Source organism: Thalassophryne amazonica, chromosome 15 (genome assembly GCF_902500255.1).
Source record: "Thalassophryne amazonica chromosome 15, fThaAma1.1, whole genome shotgun sequence".
Lineage (NCBI taxonomy): Eukaryota > Metazoa > Chordata > Actinopteri > Batrachoidiformes > Batrachoididae > Thalassophryne > Thalassophryne amazonica.
Window position 1 is genome coordinate 5,356,154 of NC_047117.1, and position 14,195 is coordinate 5,370,348.

At 39.7% G+C, this 14,195-nt stretch overlaps 2 protein-coding genes across 3 annotated transcripts in view; both read right to left on the reverse strand.

Annotated features, from left to right (window-relative positions):
- Positions 1-14,195, reverse strand: part of LOC117525954 (zinc finger protein OZF-like) — a 149,576-nt gene that overhangs the window by 6,873 nt on the left and 128,508 nt on the right. The window lies entirely within an intron of this gene.
- Positions 1,760-14,195, reverse strand: part of LOC117525943 (gastrula zinc finger protein XlCGF57.1-like) — a 67,770-nt gene continuing 55,334 nt past the window's right edge. Inside the window, exons 2-4 of the mRNA XM_034187909.1 lie at positions 12,347-12,897; positions 3,238-3,346; positions 1,760-2,856 (exon numbers count right to left, since the gene is read on the reverse strand). Coding sequence (XP_034043800.1) covers positions 1,775-2,856; positions 3,238-3,346; positions 12,347-12,897 — 1,742 coding nt within the window. The 3' untranslated portion in view covers positions 1,760-1,774. The remainder of the gene's footprint in view (positions 2,857-3,237; positions 3,347-12,346; positions 12,898-14,195) is intronic.

A 14,195-nucleotide genomic window follows, 5' to 3' on the forward strand; every position in this document is an offset into this window, starting at 1 on the left:
TAAGATAAGTTTGTTGCATTTTGAGCTACTTTCTGAACTCCGTTGCTTTGGATGGGGAGGCAATGACTAATCTGAAAAGCTCTGAGGTGTATCAGTACCTGCACAGCAATAAGGTAAGTCCCTTTCTGTTAAAAGAGGTCATGGGACATGATCTTATTTACCTTAAGGCAGACGTAGAACCCAGCCAAAACCTTAAAGTCCCTCATCACTGAGCCTGGGTTTTAGTTTCAACATTAGGTGAAATACAAAGAGCAGTGTGTTCATGCATCACAGGTCAAGACAGATCCTGCAGCCACACTGCTGCCATCCTTTGAAAGGTAAATGTTGATTATACAGGTAGTTTTAATAATAAATTTCATAGCATTTAATGATGTATGATGCTTAATATAAAAAATTATGTTTTGCTTATTATTTATTATTTTCATTTCCAGTTGAGAATGCACTCAGGGAAAGACGGACATTATGCACTGATGTAAAGAGAAAGTGGAATGCAGGTACAAGAAAGAATGCTGAGCTGAAAAGGGTGAAGCACATTCATTTTAAACATCATAAAGCACAAGTCACGAAGGCTCATCAGCATCAACAGCAGCTCCAAGTGTGACATCCCCCAAACTTTTCAAGGATTATGAAGAATTTGGCCCCCCTTCAACAGCGTTACAGATTAGTTTTAAATAGAGTGTTCTCAGAACCAGTGCAATCAACAGATGCCCCATACAGAGCACAGCACAATGCTGACTTACAGGAAATGTCTCAATTTTTAATGAAATCTATGTTAAACTAAGCCTGACTCAGGTGAAGTTGAGTGAGGAGACGCAAGTACAGAGTGCATCACAACTATGGCATGATGCAAGGAAGCTGCAAATGACTGAGCACAGCAAAATGCACTTAAACGGAGCACTAAAAACCCACAGAAATCCTTCAATGAACACTTGCACCCCACCTTCACTGGCATTACTGCCACAAAATATGGTAATGAAAATGTCGAGAAAGCCATACAGCCCATGGAGGATCAAGGGCACATTGTGGAACGGAGAGGTCTGGTGGTAAGTCCTGACCATCCCTGGTTTGGAGCAAGCCCAGATGGAATTCTGGACTCAACACATCTCCTAGAGATCAAGTGTCCACTGAAGTACAGCACCTCAGTTACATAGTTTCCAAATCAGCCAACTGGTGAAATCAGATTCTTAGAAGATAGGAGATATGTCATTCTTCCCAATAGGCCACGTGGGTACTACAGTACCTGCAGATCCAGCTGACAATGATGTATCTGCAGCTGCAGACCTGCAAGCTGGTTATCTGGACACCTACTAAGCACTTGGAGTTGGATATTTCATTTGATAATGACTTTACAGACATACATATGAAACACCTCCAGAATTTCTACTTATCACATACACTTCCTAGATTAGTGGATGAATTTTTTGCAAAGAAGGTTGTGCTCTGCTCCCATATCTAAATCTTTTGAAAATACAGTAAGCAGGTGTGTGTTACAGACATCCAAATATAAGGAAGGATGTAATTAGACATTGACAGTTGTTTTATTTTTTACTAGGAAAACTGTGTTTTCAATACATCTTTAAAATATTTCCAAACAAAAAAATACTAAATATAAAAGATTGCATCCATATATTATAGCATACAAGAAATCAGAAAATATACACAAGTTGGAGTGACGTTTCTGAGTCGTAGTTAAGTATTCTAACAAATGTCTATGAAAAGATATGTTAAAAATAAAATAGAGCTGGAGTTCAGTTTTCTGAACGTTCAGTAATATTTAATACGTACATATCTCTGAATGTATCAACATATGTGTAGGTATGTGCATAACATTAAATGTCTTCTGTTTTCTTGAAATTAGCTCAGCTCTTAAATTCACTAAACCTGCACAAATCTTGAGAATCATATCAATATTAGGGACCAAGTTGATTGGCACGGTTTGTGAGAGAATCTTGTAGAGCTTAAGACGCCTTATTGCCCGCTTAACGTGAATGCGAGCATGAGCAATGAGGCATGTACGTGTGACCCCGTTTGTCAGCTGGCACCCTTTGAGTGTGAATGCTGGAATGATGAGGTTCACCCTATGCTCCTCCAGCAAGTCCTTCACCGTGAACCCACGGTCACCCATCACCTCATCTCCAGCACGTAAGTAGTCCAGAAAACCAGAGTTCTGTGTTATGTACCTATCACTGCATTTTCCACCATAAGCGTCAGAAATAAACATGATCATTCCAGAGGGAGAAACAGATACTAAATACTTAACAGTGTTATTTGCATAATAGTGACTGTATGAATCCAGGTTTTTTGTTTTTTGTAAAACTGTCTCTGTGCAGTCAATTACACAGGTTGTATTAGCAAAGTGGTCTTTAAAAGCTTTTGGCAATGTTGCTTTGATTGTTTCACGAGGCAACCACACAGTGAAATCCTTCATGTGTTCACACATAATGTCGACCCACATCCCCACTGTCTTGCTGACCAGACCTTGTGATACCTTGAATCGGCGTGCTAAATCAGCCATGACAAAGTTTTGTCTTAGTTTCATCAAAGTCATCAGAATTTGGTCCACAACTGGCATTGATGGTGAAGCTGGAGAAAATGGTTGTAGGCAGGCCACAAGTGTTTGAAATTCTGTGAGTGGAATCTCTGTATACAGAAGGGAGTCTGCATCACTCTCTACTATACTGTCAGCTACAGGGTGTGACAGTTCTGGTGGTAGTAGATGCCTTTCACACGTGATGAGGGGCTCTTTTGAATATCGGTGATCATCCATTGCTGGGTCTGACCACTGTGTTTGGGCATCACGAGTTGACTTAGCTGCTGCACACAGCTTCTCACCCTGATTCATCTCATCTTGTTCATCTGAGGGCAACAATACAGGACATGATCATCAAGAAGTGATGCATTAGGGTTTTCATTACAACACTTTTATTACACCCTCGTCACACCATTAATCTTCCATCAACCACAGTACTTCCCACTGGTAACAGCATCACCTCTGTGCTCCAGAAACTAAGAGAAAACCTGGTACATAATAACAGCTACAATAATAAATTCAGATTAATATTAAAATACTGCATCATTGGAGATTTTATGTCTGTCTGTACTGAAATTATGGCATTTTTTGCTTCATACTGACCAGCAGTCCAAACACATGTTATAGTTTAACTTTTCAGAAAGTTATTACATGTTGCTAATGAGTAATACTACAGTGCTGTGTCCTCCACACACGTGAAATCATACCTGTTGTTGTGGAGACACTGCTGCCGGTCCTCTTTAGCACTCTGCGTCTCTTTTCCGGTGGTCTGTCATATCCCAACCAGAAAGTAGGGTGCAGGTGTTCCTCCGTGGGCTTTTTGTCAACAAAATGAAAAGAGCACACGTCAAACATTTTAGGTGGTCTTTGCAAGTTGCGATTTTCAGCCACATCCTTCTGGGTTCCTCATCCGTCGGTAGGCGGCGGAAGCTGTACCATGTTCAAAACACTGCTGTTGTAGCCACAGGTTCAACTTTGTCTGGTTGTTAGTAAAAATGCAAACAGTGCAACATGTTCCTGAGTTGCACAGACATTTTTAAATCCTACTGGAGCTGATCAACATTTAGAAAATAAACCGGTGTCGCAGACAGAACGCTCCCCCCTAAAAATTGGTCCGCCTTGCTTCACTGCGTATGCGTCATTAGCCGCGGTTCACAGATTAATACCTCATTTAGGTATGCTTAAAACTGCACTCCAGTCATCATCTATCTTAACAACAGATATCTAAAGCTTTTTCACAACAATCATTTCCACATGAATTCAGCATTATTTCATCATAAAAGACAGATGACGAATCAGAGCGCCCTGGCTGAACGAGCTGCTAGCTGATGCCTTCACTGCGCGTCAGTCATTATAAGCATCACGGAATTTCCCAGAGTTTCTGCTTAAAACTGACATTAGAATGATTTAAGAGGTTTTACCTTTATCATCTGATGGTTAATAATGCCATTATTCCATTTGATTGCTTTGGGTGAAGAGACTACCTATCAAATGTGCTGCTGTGGTCCGAAATGACGCATGTGCAGTGAAACAAGGCGGACCAATTTTTTTTTTTTTTTTTTAGGGCATTCGGTCTACAACACTGGTACGGGGAAACAAAAAACGCTAGCAGACTATGGCTCACTGCTACTTCTGGTGTCTCACTAGAAGTTGCACCCATCATTGCTTCTACAGCAGCGCCCTCAGGAATTTAATTTATATAGTGCCAAATTACAACAAAACTGCCTCAAGGCGCTTCACACAGGTAATGTCTAACCTTACCAAGCCCTAGAGCAAGCACACAGATGACAGTGGTAATGAAAAACTCCCTCTGATGATTTGAGGAAGAAACCTCAAGCAGACCAGACTCAAAGGGGGCGACCCTCTGCTTGGGCTATGCAACCAACACACTTGATAATACAAATACAGGAAATTTTGGAAGTCCATGCTGGTGTCCAGGACAGGAGGCTTGCAGATGAAGACACAGACTCCCACTTCTGGATGGAGCGGCACCGCAGAGCTAGAGAGAAACAGAATCAAGCATCAGAAAGACTACAAAAGGGTATAATTTGTCAGCATTAAGCAACAAGAAAAACCACAGAAACAATAAGGTGTTTGTTGGTCACTAGCCTAAGCTTCACTAAAAGACCAAGACTTTAGATAAAGTTGAGTTCGAAACCCGATCTGTTTTTAAAATTTATTTAAAAGGGGAGAAAAGTATAGTACCATACCATCGATTTCTATTTACTAACTAGATGGAGGACCGGGCGATCCACTCATTTGCTGGCTGTTGCCAGAGCGCTGCCATCTTGGTTAGCGTTTAACAACTAGATATCAATAGAAATCAATGTGGGCATGATCAATGTTTTTAAGAGAGTTCCAGGATAAATCTGCATATTCCATGCTGTTATATTTATTCAAGCTCAGTCCCATATTTGTATAGCCAGTATTTGTCAAAACAAATACAGAAGAGGATCAGACAATTTATATAATAGACTTGAATGAATGTTTGTTCCTGTCCAGATAGAAAATACACCAGTTTGTCAAACACACTATGTCTAAGAGAGAAACCAAATGATGTGCACAGCCACAGCACTCCAATACAAAAAAATAAACACACTATGTCTGCCACGACATGAGATACTAGTCTGATCCTTAATTTCATTATGAAGTTAAAGATGGGAAATAATCAGGGGTGCAAGTAAGAGCTTCACACACTCATGTCATATTAATTAATAATAAAGACTGCTCTTAATACACCTGCGGGGCTGCTTTTATGGAGTGCTTCTCCATGAAATATCAAATAATATAAATAAAATGAAACAGCCACGCCAGCCAGGGTGAAAGTAAGATTATTCAATAATTTCTTGACCAAGTTGACTGACCAAATTGAGAGAAAAAGCATTTCCATTCTATGAATTTGCTCTTACAGAAAATCTCAGAATAGAAAACCTGATGTGAAGAAAAAAAAAAAAACAGAGGTTAATTAAAAAGGGATAAATTAAGACTTATGAAAGTGAGACTTCTAATTGAATCAGTAAATGAATGGTGTGATATTTATCATGACAAAGCATTCCATGCAAGCACTGGAGTGTTGGAGCCAAAACACATCTGTGAAAGCAAAGTAGAGGGATCTGTCAAGACTGAACAGTCTTCTGCCATAATTGCAGTGGGACAATGTGCAGGTTTGGAAGAACAAAGTGCCTTGATTCCTTTATCAACGGGTTGAGGGTCAAAAGACCTCAAATACTGTGCCACATTATTACAGATTCCTCAAACAAACGCCTCCTTGTCCACTCATGCACATCACAGCCCACGATCTCAGCTCCTTGTACAGGCCGTGCATTACGACTCCTCTGTTTTATATTTAGAGTGTCCTCTGATATGACACACCTCCTCCTATGGACACTGGAAACTCTGACACAATCCTCAGCAAACTTCAGAGTGTGGCTGTGGAAGAAATCTCAAAAACATTCAGATTGCCAGATGTGCTTATGTCTACAATTCCTCCAGACAAATTACAAGCAAATTCTGTTCAAGATTGAAAAAAGAAAGAAAAAGCGAAAATAAAGACTAAAGTGTGATTTTGACGGTAGTTTCCTCCCACAATCAAAAACATGCTTATTTAGGGTCTGCTCCTTCTCTGCCCCTGACCAAAGCAGTGTATCTTCATCTGGAGTTGGCACCCGGGCCATGGGCTGTGGCTGCTCACTGCTCCTGGCGGTTGGATTGTGCCCAACTATAATTGTCCAAATATAATTAGAATGGGTTAAATGCAGAGGACAAATTTCATTATATGTACAATGACAATAAAGGCCCTTCTTCTTCATGAGTCTTATACAAATATACCCAAAATATTTGAACAGCTTCAAAGTTAGGCAAAAAAAAAAAAAATATTTGTACAGCACACCACCACCAAATCTGCTCATTAACAACTGGTATTATGAAATTAGCTGTTCATGTTGTATATCAATGGGAAGAAGAGCACAATACAATGATACCTATTTTACAGTGAACCTGAAAATATTATACAAAGGAATAAAATGTCATTTAAGAAATGTGAGCACTTTATTATAATACATTATTGCTTGAGAGAACTCAATTCAACAAAATGAACAATCTGATTTTTATAGTGCCAAAAGTCAAAAGAAACTTAAATTGGAAGAGTTTAAAAAGACAAAAATTTTGATAAAAACTTGATAGTCAAAAATCATCCAAAAGATGACATGAAATCAATATTGTGTTATTATAAACTCATACAACCACAAGCTGTTATACATGAAGTAACTATAAATGTTTATAGACCAGAATACAATCATTCTTGACACAACTAGTCACAGTGTGCTCAGAGTTATGGAACTACATCTTTAGCTTTTGTTCATATTTTGTCAGTGAGTGAGTCTGTGTGTGATGGGTTAGAAAAAGCCTATAAAAGGGGCCAACAGATGAGCTGTGGTAATGAATAAAGATGTTTGGAGTAGCAGAGAACTATGCGAGGGTGGTGCAGGACATATCGAGAGGAGGATGTTGAGGATGGAGCTAGCAGGGAGAGAAGCGGAAAGCCAAAGAAGATGTTTATATATGTGGTGAGGGAGGACATGCAGGTTGTTGGTGTGACATAAGAAGATGCAGAGGACAGGGAGAGATGGAGACTCATGATCTGCTGTGGCGCTCCCCAAGAGTAACTCAAAGACTACGTAAAAAGAGGATAAAACAAATTTTTGTTAAATGTTTGAGAAATGAAGCTCAGAGAATTCTTTTATTTTGAACTGATCTATGATACATACATTCATACATTAAAAATATAGCAAACTTTTTATGGGTAATTTAGCAAGGATCATTCATCAATAAACACTGCTTCATGTTCTTAATGTTTGGCTTGCTAGATATCAATATGTGCAGTGAACAAATCCCAAATATTCAAGTCAGACAACTTTATTTGTTGTTGCATTCATCTGGTTGATCAATGTGATAACGTTTGAATTTTGGATGAAGAAATGACCCTTGTTCTAGCCTGAGCATGTACCAACACATTGGTCTTCAAATGATGATAAGAATTCTCATTTTTTTCTCTGTAGTATGGGTGGTCATATGCCTTTTCAAATGACTCTTCAGGAAAAATGATTTTCCACATTCAGAACAATAAAATGGTTTGTATCCCTTATGAAACATCATATGGGTTTTCAGATAATTGTTTCTTTTAAATGTTTTTCCACAGTCAGTACAGCTAAATGGTCCTTCTCCTGTATGAATTACCATATGAATTTTCAAAAGACTGTTTTGGTTAAAAGTTCTTCCACACTGTACAACAAAAGGGTCTTTCACTCTTTTTTATTTCTCTTCAATTTCTTTTTTACAGAGTGCAATGGGCCCCAAACCTGGGGTCTACAGTTGCATCCTAATCATTAATCATTATTGGCATTGTATCCGAGGGCTCTCTTCAAGATGGTAACTGTTCCTTTAACTGTGGATATCTGCACCTCATGGACACTTGGGTGACCAGGGATTGCCTCAAGATATTTCTTCAGGTTCTTCTTCATAAGCCCTGTTGCTGCCACCACAACTGGTATGATATCAATTTCTTTCAATGACCACGTTATTCGTAGATCATTTTTAAGGTCTTGGTATTTCGTGATTTTCTCCCTTTCAGCTCTATTCAGGCCATAGTCATTGGGGACTGTCACATCAATAATTTTTGCTGTCTTCTCTTGCTTGTTCCAAATGACAATATCAGGTTTTACTGCACCTCCTTCGATATGTCTTCCTGCTGGGATCTCTCTGTCATAAAAGACAGACACTTTTCCATTGGATGAGACTGGTGCTGGCTCATACTCCCAAACGTGTCCCTCTACTTCCACCTCCAGTTCCTTGCATACTTTCCAATGTAGATATTTACAGATCTTGTTATGCCGGCTTGTGTAATGTCCGTCTGCCATGAGGATCTGACATGCTGATACTAAGTGGTTTACATGCTGATTTGTGATCATGCTGATTTCTAAGTGGTTCTTTCTCCTGTATGATTTAGCATATGGATTTTAAGACTGCTGCTTGTGTTATACAACCCCTGGCAAAAATTATGGAATCACCGGCCTCGGAGGATGTTCATTCTGTTGTTTAATTTTGTAGAAAAAAAGCAGATCACAGACATGACACAAAACTAAAGTCATTTCAAATGGCAACTTTCTGGCTTTAAGAAACACTATAAGAAATCAAGAAAAAAGATTGTGGTAGTCAGTAACGGTTACTTTTTTAGACCAAGCAGAGGGAAAAAAATATGGAATCACTCAATTCTGAGGAATAAATTATGGAATCACCCTGTAAATTTCCATCCCCAAAACTAACACCTGCTTCAAATCAGATCTTCTCGTTGACATTGACCCTATGTCATGAAATTGACCCTATGTGTCTTTTTGCAAGGAGTTTTCACAGTTTTTGCTCTATGGCAAGATGCATTATCATCTTGAAAAATGATTTCATCATCCTCAAACATCAGAAAAGTGTCCAAAATATCAACGTAAACTTGTGCATTAATGACAGCCATCTCCCCAGTGCCTTTACCTGACATGCAGCCCCATATCATCAATGACTGTGGAAATTTACACGTTCTCTTCAGGCAGTCATCTTTATAAATCTCATTGGAAAGGCACCAAACAAAAGTTCCAGCATCATCACCTTGCCCAATGCAGATTCGAGATTCATCACTGAATATGACTTTCATCCAGTCATCCACAGTCCATGATTGCTTTTCCTTAGCCCATTGTAACCTTGTTTTTTTCTGTTTAGGTGTTAATGATGGCTTTCGTTTAGCTTTTCTGTATGTAAATCCCATTTCCTTTAGGCGGTTTCTTACAGTTCGGTCACAGACGTTGACTCCAGTTTCCTCCCATTCATTCCTCATTTGTTTTGTTGTGCATTTTTGATTTTTTGAGACATATTGCTTTAAGGTTTCTGTCTTGACGCTTTGATGTCTTCCTTGGTCTAACAGTATGTTTGCCTTTAACAACCTTCCCATGTTGTTTGTATTTGGTCCAGAGTTTAGACACAGCTGACTGTGAACAACCAACATCTTTTGCAACATTGCGTGATGATTTACCCTCTTTTAAGAGTTTGATAATCCTCTCCTTTGTTTCAATTGACATCTCTCGTGTTGGAGCCATGATTCATGTCAGTCCACTTAGTGCAATAGCTCTCCAAGGTGTGATCACTCCTTTTTAGATGCAGACTAACAAGCAGATGTGATTTGATGCAGGTGTTAGTTTTGGGGATGAAAATTTACAGGGTGATTCCATAATTTATTCCTCAGAATTGAGTGAGTCCATATTTTTTTCCTCTGCTTGGTCTAAAAAAGTAACTGTTACTGACTGCCACAATCTTTTTTTCTTGATTTCTTATAGTGTTTTTTAAAGCCAGAAAGTTGCCATTTGAAATGACTTTAGTTTTGTGTCATGTCTGTGATCTGCTTTTTTTCTACAAAATTAAACAACTGAATGAACATCCTCCGAGGCCGGTGATTCCATAATTTTTGCCAGGGGTTGTATGTTTTTCCACACTCAGAGCAGCTAAATTTTCTTTCTCCTGTGTGAAGTAGCATGTGCATTTTAAAAAGACCATTTTGGTTAAAAGTTTTTCCACACTCAGAGCAGCTCAAGGGTTTTTCACCGGTGTGAATTAGCATGTGTGTTTTCAGATTAGTGCTATCCTTAAATGCTTTTCCACACCAGAACAGATGAAGGGTTTTTCGCCTGTGTGAATCAGCATGTGGGTTTTTAGATGGTTGTCTCTCAAACGTTTTCCCACACTGGGGACAGCTAAATGGTCTTTCACTTATGTGACTTAGCATATGAGCTTTCAGATTACGGCAATTTTCAAATGCTTTTACACACACAGAACAGCTGAAGGGTCTTCCTCTTTTTTTTAATTTCTCTTCAATTTCTTTTTTTACAGAGTGCAATGGGCCCCAACCCTGGGGTCTACAGTTGCATCCTAATCATTAATTATTATTGGCATTGTATCCGAGGGCTCTCTTCAAGATGGAAACTGTTCCTTTAACTGTGGATATCTGCACCTCATGGGCACTTGGGTGACCAGGGATTGCCTCAAGATATTTCTTCAGGTTCTTCTTCATAACCCCTGTTGCTCCCACCACGACTGGTATGATATCAATTTCTTTCAATGACCACGTTATTCGTAGATCATTTTTAAGGTCTTGGTATTTCGTGATTTTCTCCCTCTCAGCTCTATTCAGGCCATAGTCATTGGGGACTGTCACATCAATAATTTTTGCTGTCTTCTCTTGCTTGTTCCAAATGACAATATCAGGTTTTACTGCACCTCCTTCGATATGTCTTCCTGCTGGGATCTCTTTGTCATAAAAGACAGTCACTTTTCCATTGGATGAGACTGGTGCTGGCTCATACTCCCAAACGTGTCCCTCTACTTCCACCTCCAGTTCCTTGCATACTTTCCAATGTAGATACTTACAGATGTTGTTATGCCGGCTTGTGTAATGTCCATCTGCCATGAGGATCTGACATGCTGATACTAAGTGGTTTACTCTCTCAACAGCTGCATGACAGAAACGGCAATGATCATTCTGTGATATTCCTGCCATTTTTTTGAAGCCATTTGTTAATAGTCCTTGGTCTTGCGCTCCAACTATAATTCTTTCCCCATCAAAACCAAGTTCTCCGTTTGTAAGCCACCGCACAGATCCTTCTTTGTCTATGTATTCCTTTTCAAGTTCTTCTTGGAATCGGCCAGCCCTTTTGTGCCGTTTCCATCTGTTCATTCGATGTTTTTGTTCTCTTTTGCTGTATTTTTCCCTGGCCTGTCTTGCTAGTGTCGTTGCAGGTGTCAGCTCATTGCTTTCTCTCTCTTGCAAAAGATCTCCGCCAAAGGTTTCTGCCAATTTTATAATAGAGGTCTGTTGTGGCATAGTCTTAATATGATGTTGCATAACCTTTTTCATAACTTCTTCTTGAGAGCTCTTTAAGTACTGCCAATACTTATTATAGATGCTCTATAAGCCTGGTTGATCTCCATAAGACCTAAGCCGCCTTCTCAACGAGGGAGATATATTCTATCCATGCATTGGTTTCTGTATGTAATTTTATGTAGGGTGAGCATCTTCCTAGTTTTAGTATCTAATTTGTTAAGCTCACCCTGTGGCCAGTCTACTATGCCAAAGCCATAGCTCAACACAGGCAATGCAAACTGGTTTATAGCTGTGATCTTGTTCTTTGGTGTCAATTCTGATTTACAGATTTTCTTTAAGCGGTTTAAGTATTCTTGTGTTACTTTCTCTCTCATTTTTTATGCTCTATTGTAGTATTTTCTTCAATTCCCAAATATTTGAAATATATTTTGAAATATTTTGAAATTAATACTTCCTCCTGTATGAATTTGCATATGGGTTGTCAGATGGTTGTCTCTCTTAAAGGTTTTTCCACACTCAGAGCAACTAAAGCATCTTTTTCCTGTATGAATTAGCAGATGTGCTTTCAGATTGCTGCTATTGTTAAAAGTTTATCCACACTCAGAACAGCTGAAGGGTCTTTCTCCTGTATGAATTAGCATATGAGTTTTCAGATTGCTTTTCCTGTTAAAACTTTTCTCACACTCTCGACACTCAAATGAGGACTTTCCTGTATGGATGGTCATATGTCTCTTCAAATTACCCTTTTGCCTGAATGTTTTTCCACATTTGGAACACTTAAATGTTTTCTTTCCCTGATGAACCATCAAATGGGTTTACAGATTTCTGTTTTGGTTAAATGTTTCACCACACTCAGAACAGTGAAACAGTCTCTCTCCTGTATGAATACTATCGTGTCTTACCAGAGTACTCTTTCGAACAATCCTCTGATCACACTCGCAGCTCAATGCTTTCATTCCAGCATTACATCTGTAATCACAAACAGGGAGCATCTCATTTTTTTGGGAGTTTAAACTTGATTTAGGGCCCTTGATTTCTTTACAATCAACATCACTGACATCACTTTCAGATGCAGTAGCGTGTGAAATAACGGCATCATTATGTTGATGGAAACAACTGTCTTCACCTAACCTCAAAAATGTTTCTGATCCTCCCCAGTGCTCTTTATCATCTTCTATTTTGATTTGTTCAACTGGGCTGTTGGCAAGACACTCAGCCTCCCTGTTCTCCTCACTCTGCGGCTGACAGAAATCGGAGAACCGAGGTTTCACGTCCTCGTCTGCGTACATGCAGGAATTAACCTCCAGAACTTGGTGTTTTTGTTTCTCACAGATCCACAGTTCTTCCACTTCCTTTTTAATATGATGCAGTTCTAGGTCCTCTTGGTCCAGAATAGATGTTGATTGTTGCTCCGTGGGAACCTCTGTTTCTTTTACCAACAGCTGCTGCACATCTATACAAAACAAACTGACATTAACAACAACAACATCTACTACTACTACTACTACTACTACTAAGTGGGCACTCCATAGTGTGCAACTTTCAGCATGAAGGCAATGGCTGTGAAACAACATTTGTGATTTCGTAAGTGTGTAGTTTTTGTAATATTACAGCCAGGTTCATATGTATTTAGACAGCAATATGGTTTTATCGTTTTAAAGCTGTACAGCACTCCAAGCAAAATTAAACAAAACTATCTAGATGTTTTAGTTCAGATTTTGAATTTTACTTCAAGGGGTTGAGCAAAAATATACCATGAACCGTTTAGGAATTACACCCACTAATATACGAGGGCTGTCAATAAAGTATAGGTCCTTTTTATTTTTTTCAAAAACTATATGGATTTCATTCATATGTTTTTACGTCGGACATGCTTGAGTCCTTGTGCGCATGCGTGAGTTTTTCCACGCCTGTCGGTGACGTCATTCACCTGTGAGCACTCCTTGTGGGAGGAGTCGTCCAGCACCTCGTCGGAATTCTTTTGTCTGAGAAGTTGCTGAGAGACTGGCGCTTTGTTTGATCAAAATTTTTTCTAAACCTGTGAGGCACATCGAAGTGGACACGGTTCGAAAAATTAAGCTGGTTTTCGGTGAAAATTTTAACGGCTGATGAGAGATTTTGAGGTGATACTGTCGCTTTAAGGACTTCCAACACAGCGGGACGTCGCGCAGCGGTCCCAGGCGCTGTCGTCAGCCTGTTTCAAGCTGAAAACCTCCACATTTCATGCTCTATTGATCCAGGACGTCGTGAGAGAACAGAGAAGTTTCAGAAGAAGTCGGTTTCAGCATTTTATCCGGATATTCCACTGTTAAAGGAGATTTTTTTAATGAAAGATGTGCGAACGGGTCCGCGCGTCGAGACGCAGCCGGCATGGTGCGGCGGCACAGGAAAAACACCTCCGTGTTGATAACCATTTGTAAAATCCAGGCGGCTTTTGATGGCTTTCAGTGGAGTGAGTATATGAGAAATTGTTTAACAGCTGGACATGTTCCAACTTGTCCTTAAGGCTTCCAACAGAGGTGTTTTTCCTGTGGCGGAGCATCGCGGCGGCTGCGAGCCGACGCTGCAATCCGCCCGCACATCTTTCATTAAAAAAAAATCTCCTTTAACAGTGGAATATAAAATGCTGAAACCGACTTCTTCTGAAACTTCTCTGTTGTCTCACGACGTCCTGGATCAATAGAGCCTGAAATGTGGAGGTTTTCAGCTTGAAACAGGCTGACGACGGCGCCTGGGACCGCTGCGCGACGT